The sequence below is a fragment of the Melopsittacus undulatus genome, chromosome 8 (genome assembly GCF_012275295.1).
Source record: "Melopsittacus undulatus isolate bMelUnd1 chromosome 8, bMelUnd1.mat.Z, whole genome shotgun sequence".
Taxonomy (NCBI): domain Eukaryota; kingdom Metazoa; phylum Chordata; class Aves; order Psittaciformes; family Psittaculidae; genus Melopsittacus; species Melopsittacus undulatus.
In genome coordinates, this window is record NC_047534.1 from 41,153,562 (window position 1) to 41,170,223 (window position 16,662).

At 35.6% G+C, this 16,662-nt stretch overlaps 1 protein-coding gene across 1 annotated transcript in view; it reads left to right on the forward strand.

Moving 5' to 3' along the window:
- Nucleotides 1-16,662, forward strand: part of OLA1 (Obg like ATPase 1) — a 102,543-nt gene that overhangs the window by 52,345 nt on the left and 33,536 nt on the right. Inside the window, exons 6-7 of the mRNA XM_034065582.1 lie at nt 10,086-10,166; nt 10,436-10,533. Of these exons, the coding sequence (XP_033921473.1) occupies nt 10,086-10,166; nt 10,436-10,533 (179 nt within the window). The remainder of the gene's footprint in view (nt 1-10,085; nt 10,167-10,435; nt 10,534-16,662) is intronic.

Here is a 16,662-nt window from a genome sequence, read left to right on the forward strand (position 1 = left end):
AAATGGACCTTTTTAATGGTAAAGGCCTGTGAAAGCTCTGCTTGGTTGCTTTTCATGGTAAATTGTTCCTTAGGCCTAGTTTTCCAACTTCTACAGATAGATTATGTGTAGTTGTAAGACTGTAACAGCAATTCTTGGGCTTTTCCAGTGACTAAATGGGTTTGTTTAGGTGTTCAGCACTGGGTTGTGAGGGTCTCCTGTACAGTTTGTCTTGCCCTTTAACATTCAGCGTTAGAGAGAAGGCCTGTGGTTGCATTTATATTGTATATTGTGTGATTAACTGTGTGTTAAATGACTAATGGTACTAGGAGATAAGCCATAAGAGATTGGTGGAAAAAAACCTAAAGATTATGCCTCCCTAAAGCAGTAGCTAAATCTTAGCTTTGGCTGTTTGATCATTCTGCAATTCCCAAATCTGTTGCATTTTGGAGTTAGCTTGTTTGGGTTTGGCACAGAGATAATTCGCTGTCCAGCACAATTTGTAGTGTTGTTTCCGTTCAGCTTGCGGCTGCTGTTCAAGGCTTCCTCTTTCCGGGGCAGAAAAGTAATGAAGAGACAGTATAGACTGGAATTAATGCTTTTTTTTCCAAACGGGTTTTATTCGGAAAAGGGGAAGGGGCAGGGTAGAAGGGTAGGGCTGTGAGAAAACTTAACAGGATTTGCCTTTTGAAGTTATTTACCAGTAGAATACATAGCCATTGCTAATACTCTCTTCTTTCCATAGCAGAGGTACACAGCATACTGCTCTTGTCTGTACTCTTGAGTGTTCCCAGTCATTTTCCCTGGGAAAGCTAGGCAATTACAAGGGAAAAAAACACTTAGCATTTTAGGTTGTTTTGTTTTTAAGGCACAGTGTTTATCTTTTAGTCTCTTTGTTTTCCTTTTGCTATCATTTTGGGAGTCATTTAAGGTAAAGACCAGAATTTCTTGAGTTTTAACTGTTTGAGAGTTGTGAAAGTTCTGTGTTAATTCAGAGAAAGATATTGCAAGCTTTCTTACCTGTATCACTTTCAGGCTTTTCATTGTCTTGCCTGCCCTTGCTGAACAAAAACATCAAGCACTTGAATTGCCTCTTTTGTTTCTTTACACATTTTTGAGAGCATTTTGAGATCTGTTGAAGAGCAACACTGTATAAGCTTAGAGAAAGAAGAAGAAGGTGAGAAAAGAAAAAATATTGATCTTGGTCAAGTTTGTTTTTCCTTTGGTAGTTTGCTGAATATAACAAATAACCTTAATAAGAAAGCTAAGGAAAAGCTGCTGATTTCAGAGAGGGTATAATTTCCATGTGACCTGTGTAAAATTGTTTTTGTCATCAAAGGGGATTTCACTGTGTGTTTCATGGAACCTAATTGAAAGTAGAAGTTATTCTTCTTATTTCATAAGTAGTAATTGTCTGCTTTAGAGGATTCTCCCTGTCAGTAAACCTCCACAACTGTTACTTCATAGTCTGAAATCTCTAAAAGATTTAGGAGGAGAAAAAAAGAAAACTGTCAGTCTGTATCAGTCACCTGTTCTGAAATCTGAGATTTGTATTTGATTGTCTGCCTACTTGCACCTGTGTTCTGACATGTTAATTATCATTTTTCTTTCACATAAGCCCACACTGCACACAGTTGCTAAGTTCACCTTTGTGCAGTGACCTGGCTTTGCAGTTGAATACAGTGTTAACTGTTCATCCTGTCTCTCTGAGAATTGATTTCTCTATCCCCTGTCAGCACAAATAAAATAGCCAATGGCTGTTAAGGAGCCATCAATGAAATAATTTTCAAGTTCTACTTAAAAATCAATGACACAATATGGTCCAAGATCAGCAACATGTAATGCTGACACAGGTTTAGAATAGCTTCTTTTATGTGTATATTTTTGTCTGTTTTGCAAGTGTTCTTAGTGCCTTCTTAGAAATTACTGTCTGCTTTTATTAAGGGTACTGTTCTTTCAGACTCAGTATACCTTTAAATATTATTTTGGCTATAACCTTCTAAAGAGATGATCTAGAATAAAAACACCCCTGATTTGCATGTATTAAACCAGTGTGAATATAATTTCAAAAAGCAATCAGAGTAATTTTGATTTTATATTTTAAATTTGTCTGGTGCTGGTATCTGCAGAGACGTGAGAAAGATACTGACTTAAACTTTATTATTATCTTATTGTTCATCTGTCATTTTTGGGTAGCAGGAGATTTCAAAGTAAAATTCAAATATGTGTGAATTTATAGATCACAATGTACAAATTTTTGAACTTGTTTAAAAAAATACATTTATTAATTTATAGAATTTTCATTCCTGGAGACAGAAGTCTTCAAGTTAATACAATATAATATAGTTAAGTGAACATTATTGCAGGATTCTCTTCCCTTATCCTTCCCATGTGATTCAGTTCTAGTCCTTAGAGACTGACCTTCTGCAACAAATAGCTATTCCTTTAGCCCTTTGTTAGCGCACTGAATCTTTAATTCCAGCACAAAATAATTCCTAGTGATAATGTTATTGTGATTTATATATCTGACCACAGTAATACCTTTTGTAGTTGAGTTCACATAGGTTATTGATGTTAGTGATATGAAGACAAAGTATCAATGTCCACAGTGTTTGAGCTTCCAATTTTGAGTTAAAAGGCTTTTTTTACAGGTCAGGATCAATGTTCACTGCATTTGAACTTCCACCTTTCAGTTGAAAGGGGTACTTTTGCAAAACCTGTGATATATCTAAATTCCATTGTGAAAGTCTGTTGATTTTAAAATAAAATTAGTTTTTCAAGTTAAACATATCTTATAAGAGCAAAAGTAATTTCAGTTCTGAAAAGAACATTTAAAGACTCCTTTTTAGTGCCATGGTACCAGAACCATCTAGCGCATATTTAACCTGGGAGAAAGGCATCAAATTTGTTTTGTTACTGTGATGGGCAGTGAACTAATTATTGATACAATTACCATATGCATAGAGTATAAGTATCTGTTGGCATATAGGTACTATAAGCAGTAAAGAAAAATTCTTAATGATGTTTTAAGTACTTTTAATCCATTCCTTCCTCCTCCTTTCCATTCAACATCTTGGTCCTGTTCTGATAATACAATAACTGAAACATGATCTCTTTGTTCATTTAAAATGACTGATACAGTGTGAGAGATACAAACAGCAGAGAAACAGTAGATTCTGTTTCTTCTCGTTACCAGTATATTCTAGGTGAAAACAGGGTGAAAATCTTTCTTCATACAGTATTCTGATGAATGGGATGGTGCAGAGCAGAATTCGCTGACCTCGTGCTGCAAGAGCTTGCCAGAGTTCTCACGGATGGATGAACTCTTATTTCCTCTAACTGATGATGTCAGTTGGGAATTTTCACCTTTCTTCCATTCCAGGTTGAAGATAAATACAGTGATGAATTGTATTTCCCCCCACTCCCAGTTTCTTTGGTCTCTTTTTGTGAGGAGAGTTTGAGAGGCCAGTTTGTTCTACCGGAGATAGAAGGAAAGGAGCAGTGTATGCATACATGTTGACATACATTCTGCCGATGGCTGTTACAATTAGTAACTTAAATGTTAAATCATAGGGAATCGAGAAAATATTTATATTCTTAATGCATATAATTATGTTGAAAATCTTTAGTGGACCATTTACTGTGCTTAATGTGGTATTTAGAGGAAATTAAAGTTCATTCTGGAGAACATTTTGAATGTAACAGGAAAATATTCATGGCAGATGTTTGTAAATTAATTGCTAGTAAAGCCTGACTTAAAAGTACAGAATGGGTAACTACACATTTGGATTTTTTTTGGTGTTATCTGTAGACAAAGCGAAGTCAATGCTTAAATGTTTTCTGTCAAGGCTGATCTTTCTTGTGTAGATTTGAACAGTGGCTTAAAGTAATTACTTTTGTAAATGATGTCTGTCTTGGTATGCCTAGATCAAGCTATGGTATAATTTTTAAATAGCATATACACATGCCAAAATAACTCCATAATAATTCACATATAGAACAAATGCATTCATGCATGGGATTTATTTGGCATTAAGCATGTGTAGACTAATGCAATAAAGAATGTTTAGTGGAACTCTATGGGAGATGTTTCATTTTGCTTTTCAATGCAATTTAGCTGTTCTGAATTTCTGAATGCTAGAAGTAATCACCTGTAGATAGACTGCCTTCTGTATCCTTGCTTGCTTTTTTGTTTGAGAAGCTACTGGTGGTAATACCATTTTATGTATAATGCCTTAGAACCCAACCCCAAGGATGACCCACACAAGAGACTTTGGGGATTATTGACATGAATTACATTGCCTGGAATGCTTGTAGGATGTTTTGAATGGAAGTATTTGTTGTGGTTCATAAACATTATTGGCATCTAGCTCTGAGTAAATCTTATATCATGTACAGCTTGTACTGGCTCTGTTAGAAGGTACTGAAGAAAGAATAATACACTTGTCCTAAATCCATTACTTTTCCCATTGTGTTTTTATTAAAGTCAGTGAGCAAGGGAATTGTAAGAGATTAGACATTGTTTTGTACCACAGAGGAGCTCATTGTCACTCCAGTTGATGCAGTACCTGACTTGTTCTCTTTCTTGCACCCAGCTGCTACAGCTTATTTAAGCACTTAACACAACTGAAAAACATGACCTAGCCTTTTTTTTTAACTGCAAAATTTGTCTTAATTGTCCTTTAAAAAAACATTGTCTCAAAACATTGTTTTTACGATAAGTTCTTACTTTGTCACTTCAGCCTCACTCTTTTAAAACACCAGAAACCTCCAGGAAATACAGAGAGCTGAAGCTATGCTAAATAGAACTGAAAAAAATGTCCAAGGAAAGTGATGGATGGCAGGACAATGGGCAAGATGCACACCATACACCTTCCGTTAACAAGGAAATTGGTGTGCACACAATGAATTAGTTTTGGTGCAGCACAGTTGAAATAGTTACGAGTACTCTTTATCTCAAATAGCAGAGCTCTCTCTCTATATCTGGAAAACCATCACAGCCCTTTTGAAGGCCAGACAGAATACTAATTATTACCTAGTTTGATCTCTTGCATATCCAAGTTTAATTCTCACAACTGTAGTAAAAATTGAATGCATTTCTGGGGGGAAAAAATTAACCTTTAGTTAAATGTTTTTAGCTAGAGATAAATTTGTGCATAAGCTGTGCCAGTGATTACTTACCTTTACTGTTAGAAATAAGACACAGCTATAGTTTGTCAAGCTTCAACTTTTAGCCAGTTCATTTCTGTATGCTAGTGTGAAAAGCCCTGTACTGAGATTTTTGTTAATCGTATATATGTCTGAATGCAGTAAGAATAAAAGCATGAGATTTAAGCTGTCTTCATATTTAAGCACTTTATCAAAACCTCCTATTTTTCTCCAGTTTTTCAGTATTTTAGCAGACAAGTGTGGAATTATTCAGGTTGGACATTAGGCATCAAAGATTGTGCTAGTCTTTTAATGACAGTACAGTTCATTTGCTTGTGACTCTCAAGTCTTCTCAGTCACTCGAAAAGGGTACCTGGTAAATACTGTATCCACGCTTCCATGTCTCCCACCCAGCAAGTGTATGAACTTGTATTTTTTTGTATTGAGAAACATTGTTTGCTTTCACTGTCTGTCCAGTAGTTCTGGTCACTAGGTGCATGATTCATGTTCTTAGTAATTTACTATTCTCAAGTCTGTGTCATTAACACAGTCTTTTTTTAGGCTGTTGATGAAAGATGATAACTAGTGAAATGCAAATAATTTGCCTGGAGTGATACCAGAAACACACTCATTGGGTGTTTTATTTACACTTACATTCCAAGATCTATTGGTTAGGTAGTGTTCACTCCATTTAGTGTGCGCAGTGGTTTTTGAATTAAATACCTTATGTCATTGAGTCAGATTTCTTAGGGAAGTCTGAATGTATTAGTTACACACTACTACTTCATTATTGGTATGCCATGGCATGGACTTCTGTATGAAAAGTGGGAGGCTAAGAACTACAGGTAACATTTTAGGGGCTCCTTATAGCTGTTCTGAGGAGCAGAGCAGTGAAAATGATAGAATTTTTGTCAATTGAAACATTTTAGGAAAGAATATTCAACTGCTTTTGATGTGTTTATAGGGAGCAAGTAATTTATTATAGCTTGGAAGTTTTTAAGGGAATGAGTAAGGTGATGACAAACACTGCATACTTCCCCTCCACCACGGGAGGTGTTTCTGGGGGAAAAGCCTACTGTACTCACAGTTGCTCTCTGTAGCAGCGGAGACTTTTGCACTGCCTGCAGGATCACAGAGAATTCACTTGCACTTTGAAGTGTGAAGTGATAATCCTCACAACTGCTTACTTCTTTATTAAATTTGCAGAAGTTAATTACATGCCCTGCTAATTTGCAACAAAAACCTCACAATTCTCTGATGCCAAGTAGGCAAGTGAGTTTTCCAAGCTTCAGTTTAGTCCCTCATGCTGTAAGCAGAATTTGGCATTGGCACACATTATTACTATCATCCATCCAGAGAGTATATTAATGTATGCACATTTTCCTACACAGTAGTGTCTCATGAGCATGTCGTGATAAATCTCCTAAATGCAATTTAACTGTATTTCTTTAGAGTTATTTTATACTGTTGGGACTTACTGTTAAGTCCTGCTTAGCACTTGTGTGTTGACTACTTGATGCCTTTGGAAAATGAGAGCAGGACATAAATTCAAATCACTGTATTGCATATGGCTAAATTACTAAGTTTTCACATGTGTTAAATATATTGCCAAGGATATAGTCAGAAGTTAACTGATGTTTAAAACAATGGTATTTGATATTCATGAAGTTTGCTATATTTCATGTGTCTTGACAACTGTAAGTAAATTGGATTTTGGTGGTGGTTTTGATGGCTTTTTAAATGGTTCTTGCTATGATGTTGCTAGCTAAAAAAACAGAACAAGAATACCTCTCTTGTCAAACAAGGAAAAATAATCATTCTGCTGGTGACAGATTGACCTCAATGTGTGCTACTGGGGAGGCCAGATCTAATGAAACAAAGTGGATCATTGCTCTGTATTCTGTTATTAAGCATCTCTGCGTTAACTAGGTAGCAATTAAATGTTTAAATTACTGTTACAGTGATAGTGAAGATAAAAAGGTCAGTTCATACTCTTTCATCAGGCCTAAACAGAAGTAATTAAACTAGAAATGGTGCTATATGAGATAGAGCCTTAAAATGCACTTTTTGCTTTTTTGGTGTTTGCTTGGAGTATTGTAGCAACTGAGTGAAAAAGAAATATGTGGAAATAGTTGTCTTTCTTCATATTGTCATTAGTATTTAATTTTAAGAGGTCCCATTAAATCCCATTTAAATGGGGCACCACCATTGATGCAAGGGAATTCGTCCCTTTTTTGTTTGTTTCTAAACTGCCTTACCTTCTGCATGGTACACCTACCCACATAGTCTGTCAGAGAAGTTCTTTGTGTCTTACTGCCCCAGCAGCTTCAGACATAAGTGCTGTATTTGCCTTTATGTTTCCATTCTTTTAGCTAAAGAATGTTTTCCAATACTTTGCCACCTTCTCTGTAAATCCAACATGGAAGTATTCAGCTGTCAGGTCTCCTCAATATACTCAGTTGCTGATCAGCGTTTCCTGACAAAGTTAGCCATGTTATTGCTCCTTTAGGACAGCAGATTCAAACAGCATCAAGTCAGGTATGTAAATGAGAACTCTAAGAAATTAGATCTGTACCAAAATGGGTTTAGATGTGTCACTGTAGTAGGTGAATGAATTTGGAGGAGAAATTCTGATTGGCACCTAAGTGCTTAGCTAGGCTTAGAAAGAGCAAACTTTGTTTGCTGCATCAATGCTTGAAATTTCTGGAGGTTCTGCATTATGTAGCTACCCTTGCAGTGTAATTAAAAAACATTTCCTTGTTGCTTAAACCTAAAAGATCAGGTTTGATAACTTTTATATGGGTTTTTAATATCAGTGTTTTATCGACTTCAATTCATATGGAATAGTATGTTGCTGTTAGGGGAGAACTGTAATGCTGAAAGCCACGTGGCAGGTGCCTACAGAATTGGTTTAAAACCCGAAATAGTGTGTAATCGGAATTCCTTCAGTGCTGAACAGGAATCCTCAAGGTTGTGTTGATTTTTACATATCTATTTAAACAAAAGAGGATAAAGATCTTCAATGAAAAGTACCTATTGGTAGAATTGCTTCCCTTACCTTGTTTGTACTGATTAATTAAAAAATAAAAAGCACATAGGGTTAAAGATAAGATGTTACCACTGTTTTCTTCCTTGTGTGTAATCTTGTTGCATGTCTCTACATAAGCTGTTCTGGCCACTCATCATAGTAACCAGCTGGGCCATTTCACCTGCTGGAGCCATTAAAGAGGACTCTCTCCCCCTAGATTAATCCCCTCCGACATTAGTTTTTTGCTCTGACAACTGGAGCAGGCATTCAGAATTTGCAGGTGGCCAGTGTGACGCACATAATTGCCTACAATTTTAGGCAATGAATAAAAATGGTCTACATTACTTGTCAAAGGTTGTATATGCAGTGCCAAGTGAGATCTATGGGAAGCCTTTTAGGGTTTAAAGAACAGTTAATAGCAAAGCTGCACAGTGCTTTTTTAATCATAATGCATTTGTAATATAGCACTTTGATCTTCTCCTTGTAGGAAATGGTGTTATATTAGCCACTTTTAAACATTTATGAGTGAAATTCAGTTATAGGAGAGTAAAAGTGATTATTCTTAGGCAGAACATGTTAGATTTCATTAAAAGTTTTAGCTTGCCCCTTCCTTGTTAAAATCTGTGGGGAGTCCTGTTCCTGGAGAGTTTCAAATCAGGATCTGAAGATTTAGAAGAGCTTTTTCTTTTTTTTTTTTTTTTTTACTTTTCTTTTTTTTTTCTTCACTAAAGCAACTGCAAGACTAGAAAAGACTGTAGTAAATACTGATGTTATTTGTGGTTGTTTATAAATGTACTTCAACCACACAGCATTAAGCACAAAAAATATTGTGCTCTCAATGGCTTGGGGAATGTTTCCTTGTATTTTAAGGATCTTAATTCTCAGTTGCATCAATTATAACCTAACAAATGCATTATTTAAAGCATGATCATAAATTATCTACAACAAAAAATAGGCAACTCTGAAATGTACTAGTCCTAGAAGAGCCGAATTTGACCTTTCAGACCCAAGAGCCTTTTATTAACACCTGCCTGTAAGGAGAACCGTGCCACACGCAGCTTTTGGATTCACGACCACAAAACTGATGAGGAAAGGCTTGAAGGGTTCAGTTTGTGTCACTTGCTGTTTGCCGTTTCCATTTCACAGATGATTAATCTTTCTGTGAAGAAAGGCCAGAGAAACAAAGCACATTGGGCTCTTCCTGCAGTTACTCCTTCTGAATGCACACTAGCTTGCTAACTAAAAGGCCTTTAGATTTCCTGCCGAGAGAGATGTTCTGAAAGTGAATGCAGCTGGTTGGAGGTCACCAGTGCAAGGCTCTTGCCATTGTGTAATGGAGGCTTTGGCAGGTTTCATTTTGGGGGGGAGGGAGAAGGTGTTGGCGAAAAATTAATGTGGAATAAAAAGGGCTTTGGCCATTTGAATTAATTTCTTGAAGGGTGGATCATCAATAATAGGCTCAATTTCTTTTGCTCACAATTTAAAAAAAAAAAGATATTTGCTGTGTTTTTTCCCACCTATTCCCTTTTCTTAATGGCATGTTTATATTGTATGTGGTCTCTCCCGCTGGATGCTGAAATGTCACATCTTACTGAGTTTGAAAAGCAATCTAAAATGTACTGATTTTTACATAGATTTTATGAGCTCTGCTAATTTTTGTGGTGGCAAGAAATGATCCTTGAGCGTTGTGCATTTAACTTCCTAATTATAGGATTTGTATCACTTTAATAATCAATATTGCTCTTTAGAGACATGAAGCAGCAATTTCTATTTTCCTGGGAGAGTAAAAATTTGTTTTTAAAAGGTATATCCTAATTTTAAATTTGTGTGTATGTTTTTATTCTTAATATATACATGCCTTGTATATGGAAAGAGAATGGTCTGATATCCAGCTGAGTTTTTGACTTTGTTTTTTCTTGATCTTGCATAGGATGTAATGTGCAAAATCAAGACATGGGTAATAGATGAAAAGAAAGCTGTCCGCTTCTATCATGATTGGAATGACAAAGAGGTAGGCTCTAAATATTATCCCATGCTTTGACTAAGTTTGCTACCTGTTACTTTTTAAAAGTTGTTTTGTTTTTGTTTTTTTTTTTAATTTCATATTTATAGTACAGTAAATGTTAAATTTGTCAGCTGATTCTGTGTGTGTCAGTGATCTATAGAGTATGCTTTAATTTTGTTGCCTTTTCATATGTGCCGTGAGGAAAATGGTCATAAAATGAATTCAAGTTGGTATAACTTGTTCTTAAAATTCTCCTCCTATGTTTTCACTTCTAGATTGATGTTTTGAATAAACATTTGTTTTTTACATCAAAACCTATGATCTACTTGGTTAACCTCTCTGAAAAAGACTACATAAGGAAGAAAAACAAGTGGTGAGTGTGCTCAGGTTATATATCTAAATTTAAGTTTCTATTTCACATTTTTTCAATGGTGATTCCTTGCTATTAAAATCACCAGGGATATTAATTAAAGTGGGAATAAAAACTAAGGTTACACTTTTGTTACTTGTTATGCTCGCACTGGCATGGTGCTTGAGTGCAATGCATATTGCGAAACCCTGAATGGAAGTGTAGAATAGAAAAGAATAGGCTTTCCTTCCGTATGTTTTAGCATGCATCCGCTATCTGTGAAGAAAATAGATTTGATTTAGAAGTACTGGTTTAAGTAAACATATGGTTTTACCATGTTATGTAATGCTGTTGTCTGAACAGAATCTCTTTCATTCCAAAGGAATGAATTGAATGCCAAAGGACTAACGCTATGCAAGCTGCAGAGAGATCTTTCAAACTGTGGCAATGTTACACATTTTAACAGTACTCTTCTGTTTGCAGTTGGGTGCCTGGCTTCCTTGCACTGCTTGTACTTTACTTATGGTTTACAGGCCTGTTTTGATGGGCTTTAACGCCATGAACAGCACAGGTTTTAGTCAAGTACTTCTGACATCAATATTATGACTTAAGTACGTGATGGTTACAAAATCAACCTATCAGACATTCAGTGAACTGGATGAAGATCCAGTCCCAACATGGTAGACATATGGTGGGAATCCGCTGTTGAGAAGTACAGCATTTAGCTTGTCACTGGAAACTCTAGATGGGATAAGTATTTGATTTGTGGAGGAGGGAACAGATTAGTGTATGATGAAGAAGAATCTAGAGCCATGCATTTAGTTAAAAAAAAAACAAACCAATAAACCAACAAGCAAACAACATACCTTTTCTTAGTGTTCAGGTCTTTAAGCACTGTACCTGTGAGATACTTTGAAAATGTATAAATGTATGTTTGTAAACAGATATATGCGTGTAACTCATCCAAACAAATCAAAAGTATCTAAAGCGGAATATCTGAATTCTCCTAAAGTACACCCTCTGTTTCTCCCTGTACTTCATTAAGTACTTAGATGCACATGGTTTCAATTTTCCATTAAAAATTCTCATTTCCATATGATATCAAAGAGTGAGAAGGCTTTAAACTGAAAAATAAACATTCATAGACTGGAAGCCAAAACAATAATTAATGTCAGATGGTTAACTCCAATAAATCATTAGAATAAATTCTGTGAAATTACTGCAACTAAAACTGTCCTTTTGATACTCCAAGACATTTTGTGTTAGTATTAAAGAACAAAATTTAACCTATTTAATAGCAAACCCTCTCAGCCTAAAACACAGACTTTGGAATAAACTTGATCATCAGTGTAATAATGTAAGCTTTTCATATTTAGCCAAATTGTATCATTTTAAATTAATATGCTCCGTCTTTGAATATTTTTTGAGTAGGATGATTTAAACATTGAAAGTGATTCTACCCAAGAAAAGTCTTTAAAATCAGGACAGTAGTATTTGCTCTGTTATTGGCAGGTGGTATTTTTTTCCAAGTACAAATCTTGAGGTTTCCTAAGGTTTGCTATAACACTACAACTGCAGACAAGGAAGTTTATGTGAAAATGGATGAGTTGGTTTCCTTGTCCAAAAAAAGGGTCCTCGCACCTGTATTTGGATGATTACAGGTAGAGTTCACTGGCTCTAATTGTACAGTAAATACCATTTCCCAGACCCTAATGGTAGACAGACTACTTAGGAGACGCCAGTCTGTGATTTAGCTGTCGCCAGTCACCCCATGTTTTTTTGTGAGACTAGTTGTAATGATGACATAGTTAAACCCAATTGAAAGCAAATCTTTGTTTAAATTGCAATTTTTAATTTGTAGAAAATCAGATGTTTGAGTTGAGAAGTCATATAGTGAAATGGTTTAACTGTTTCTATTACAATTAATGATTTAGTTTTTAAAAAGTATACCCAGATCTTGTGGATATGAGTGTAATTGTAGCTGAAAGATCAAAGCCTGGGTAGCTGAGTGATGTTCCAGAAGAGAATTTACCACATAGCCATTTTCAGTACAGTTTCTGCCTCCTGCTGTTCCTATTTTCCCTCAAGCTAGCCATTGACTACCCCCTGTGCATCCCTGCTCGTAAAAAATGATTGAGGAAGTATTTGTCATGTATTTATGAGTGGGAAACATTGTGTGATAGGGAAAGGCATCTACTAGAACCAGAAAGATTGCCATTTTCTTTCATTCAGCCACTCTGCCACAGCTTTAAATCCTCTGTTTATGCAACATAGCTTTTATATTTAAGAGCAGAATAAATGTTTTCTATGAAGGATGCTAACGGTAGGCTTTTGTCATTTGTGTGGTGCAAGCAGATGTAAATGATTAGAATATATTTTACTGTTAGGTGCCACTTACTTTGTGATTTTTGTTATTATTTTGAGGGGTAGATGTTCATATTTGAAATGCAAGCCACATTTAAACTAGTCATTCAAGTTGAAAAAGTTTATTTCTGAGCTTAATTCTTAATATTGCTATAACAAAAGTAAGGTTAATGCAGGAAATGCTCAGCAGTAAAATGTTTTCATAAGACTTCTATAACTATAAAAGTGTTTAAAGCAGCAAAGGAGAGGAGGGGCCTTTTGATTGCATGTAGAGAGGAAAACTAAAATTGTCTTTGTTTTACTGGGTCACTCTTTTCAGAATTAATGAACATTTTAATTGTTAGTTAAAACACACTTACATTTAAGTGCTAACATGTTATTTTTCAATCCAAGAAAAGAAGAAAACACTGTGAAAGATAGGACTATTGTGTGTTTGAGTAGGTGTATTGACCTTTTGAAAGATGTAAAAACTGGAATGGCTCCAAGCAGTTACTTGCTGGTTTTAACAATGTTGAATTAGTCATTCAGTTGATTTATGATTAAGACCTAGCCCCTGAAGAGAAGCTGACATGGCAGCTGTGTTAGTTGCACTTGTGTTATGATCAGATGACAGTAATCATGATGTTGTATGGGGGAATCCACTGAAACCATTCTTACTGCATATTGCTGTGCTCTAAATGAATACTTAAGCCCTTCTTTTAATAATTCCTAATGGTTTTTATATGGATCTAATACCTTTACATGGTATACATCTGTTTGAGTTTTACCGTGAAAGTATTCTAAATAAGCCTATTAATTTTCTGTTGAAACTGCTTCCTGAGTCACAGGGTGTCAGATAAATCCAGGACATGAGGTTTATCAGCCCTTCACCCAACTAGAGGTTTACATTTTAGTCTTGCTAGAGAGCGTGCTTTTAGCAGGTCATAATATGGACTCCAGTTATGAAATACATTGAGCTAATTAAAGAGCAGATGTAGTGGACCATGCTTGGCATAGTTTGGTTCAGTATTTTGGACTTACTCTTGACAGGGAGCACCAGGAATACTGAATGTATCAAAGCTGCATAGATCGATCTTTTAACTCAACTTCTCAGTTCTAAAGAAGTGATTTTTTTTCATCCTATGCAGACTGTCATTCGAAGAGCTGATTATGCTGCTGAAGTTTTTCTAGTATCTGTAAGATCATAACTAAATTGTCTGAGACTTGTTACAGGTTTTTTTAAACATTGTTTTCTTCAATATAACTCAGGCTTTTTGAGTACCCAAATGTGTGTGAACATTACTTTCAAGGGGTTGTTTCTCAAAATGTTATGGTAGACATTCTGTTAACAAAAATAAGTTGAGTGTTGATGGGACAGGGTACCTTTTGAAGTATCTTACTCCTGTGTATTTAAAAATGTGGCATGTATGCTATAATAAGTAACCTTTTCCCTGTTAATTTTTTATAGCATTTTCTAACAGAAGAGGCATAATTAGGTCAGATGAAAGGTCTGTCTTTCCTGGTATCATGTTTCTGACAGGCCACTAACAGATGTCCAGGGAAAATTATAGGAACAGATTAAGCAAAGAGAGCGTATCTGTCCAGCTTATTGCAATCTGCTATTGTGGAACTGACTGTGCTAGGTACAGTATGCTTGTGGTTAATAATTTCTGACCAATTTCTATTCTATGAATTTAGCCATTGACCTTTTGAACCCAAGTATACTTTTGGCATCCCAATATCCTGGAGCAGTGATTTCCATAGTTTAACTATGTGCTATATGGAGAAGTATTTCCTTATGCTTGTTTTGGATCTGCCACATCATAATTTCATTTGATGCTCCTTAGATCTTGTACTATGAGGGGGAATAATCCTTTTCTAGCCATCTTTTCCATATTGCTTCATATGTTCCAAATATTAAAAAAAGGGGGGAGGTGGGGGGGGAAATTTGACATGAAGAAAGAAATATCAAGGGTAAAGTACAAGGAAGATTCGATAGGCTTGAGTATGAATTAATCTGCTTCACTCAGTCTTTCACTTTAGTTAGGAAGGTAAGTTATTATCTGGTGGTAAATGGAGACTTGGTGTTCTTGGTTGTATTTCTGTGGGTATGTACCCAGTGGTAAAATAGATCTAATAGTTGTGTGTTTACCATCTGAGCAAAAGACCAAGGCGATGCCATGTGCTGTTAGAGCAACAGGATGGTAAGAGAATATCCTCTATCCAGAAGGTTTTCATGACTTCAATTCACCAAAGAAACTCAACAGCAAAAAGCCCCTCTGCTTCCAAACCTCCCCTTCCAGCCTTAATTTATTTCTGATTTTAGAAAAGTCTTGGAGATACTATTTTTGTACAGACTCTTCTTAAACTGGTTCACAATAAACATTTAATCTCTATTTAAGAAAAAAACAAAAAAGGCTGAAAGTTCTTCCTTATCACTTTACCTGCATTTTGGTTTGAGATGTTTCAAGAAAACATTTTAAAAGCAAATATTAATGGAAATGCTAATATTAATGTAATACACCTTGAAGCAAAAGATGACTTAATAAGTAGTATAAGGAGATGTATATTTCGGAATCATAGTAAATAAAATCATAGGACCTAAGGGAAGGAACAGCTGCAGGCCACATCCATCTCAATTACAACTAGAAATACGGTGATGCAATAGAAGTGTGAAACATCTCTATCTTAGTCCCACAGAAAAACAGCTCCTTGCATTGTCCAAGTTTCAGCCCTTTTCAAATGCTGTCTGAAATAGTTGAACTTTGCAAATTTTGCTAAAACAAACAAACAAATCCTTATTTGAACCAAATACCTAAAAGTCACCCCTCTTCTAAAAGGAGGGATGCTGCTGTTAATGGACCTCTGCAGAGACACAGAATGATATCATTTAGAGCAAACAGTTATTTGTAAATACAGGGTATTAGCCATGTAGCAAGATACATACGTGAGAGCAGAATGCAGCTTATGAATTACATTTATTTTCTGAATTACATTAAGTGTATATTTAAGTATACTATAGGTCACACAGTCATTGGATATATAGGCAGATAAATTTTGTAAATATATTTGAGAGTGTATTGGATGTAGGATTCTTTAAATCATAATTATAAGTTGTAATGCCATTGTGGTATTGAGATGTCTTCTTGACATAGCTGCTTAATGATTTTAAAGCTGTCTTCTGTGTTGACAGATTTGGAAAATTATATTTAAAAAAATATGTTGCAGTTCTTGCCCCTGCCTTATAACTGAAATGTTTTTAATAAATATTAAAATATATTATCTGTGTATAAACAGTTTTGCACACACAAGTTGTGACGTCAGATACTCAAAGTTAACAAGATCCAGAGTGCAGGCTTCCTATTGCATCTTAAGCCTGATTGAGAGTACTTTACAGCTCCAGTTGTTTTAACTAGAGGATGGCATATGTTTTCCAGAGAGAACTTGCCTACTGTAGTAAGGGATGATGCACACTATTTAATAAACAGTTATTGTGTCATATTAATGAATGCAGATTGATTTATCATCTATCAACCTAATAGAAGTTTCTTTTCTTTCCAGTACCTTTGCCTGACATTGCCAGCTGGCTTCATGTAGTATTCTGTCTTAACCAATTCCAGTTATTTTCATTCAGTTGTTATGTCTATCCCAAACTTCTCCACCTTTTTCCTAGCTGATGTGTTCTTCATGAGTCTTTGCCAAATTGTCTCTTCCTTATCCCTGGTTTTATCCCATTCTTGCTGGCTTAGTTCCAGTTCAGTCTTTTGGTCTGGATGATTTCTTTCACCAGACTTCCTCCTTTGCTTTGCT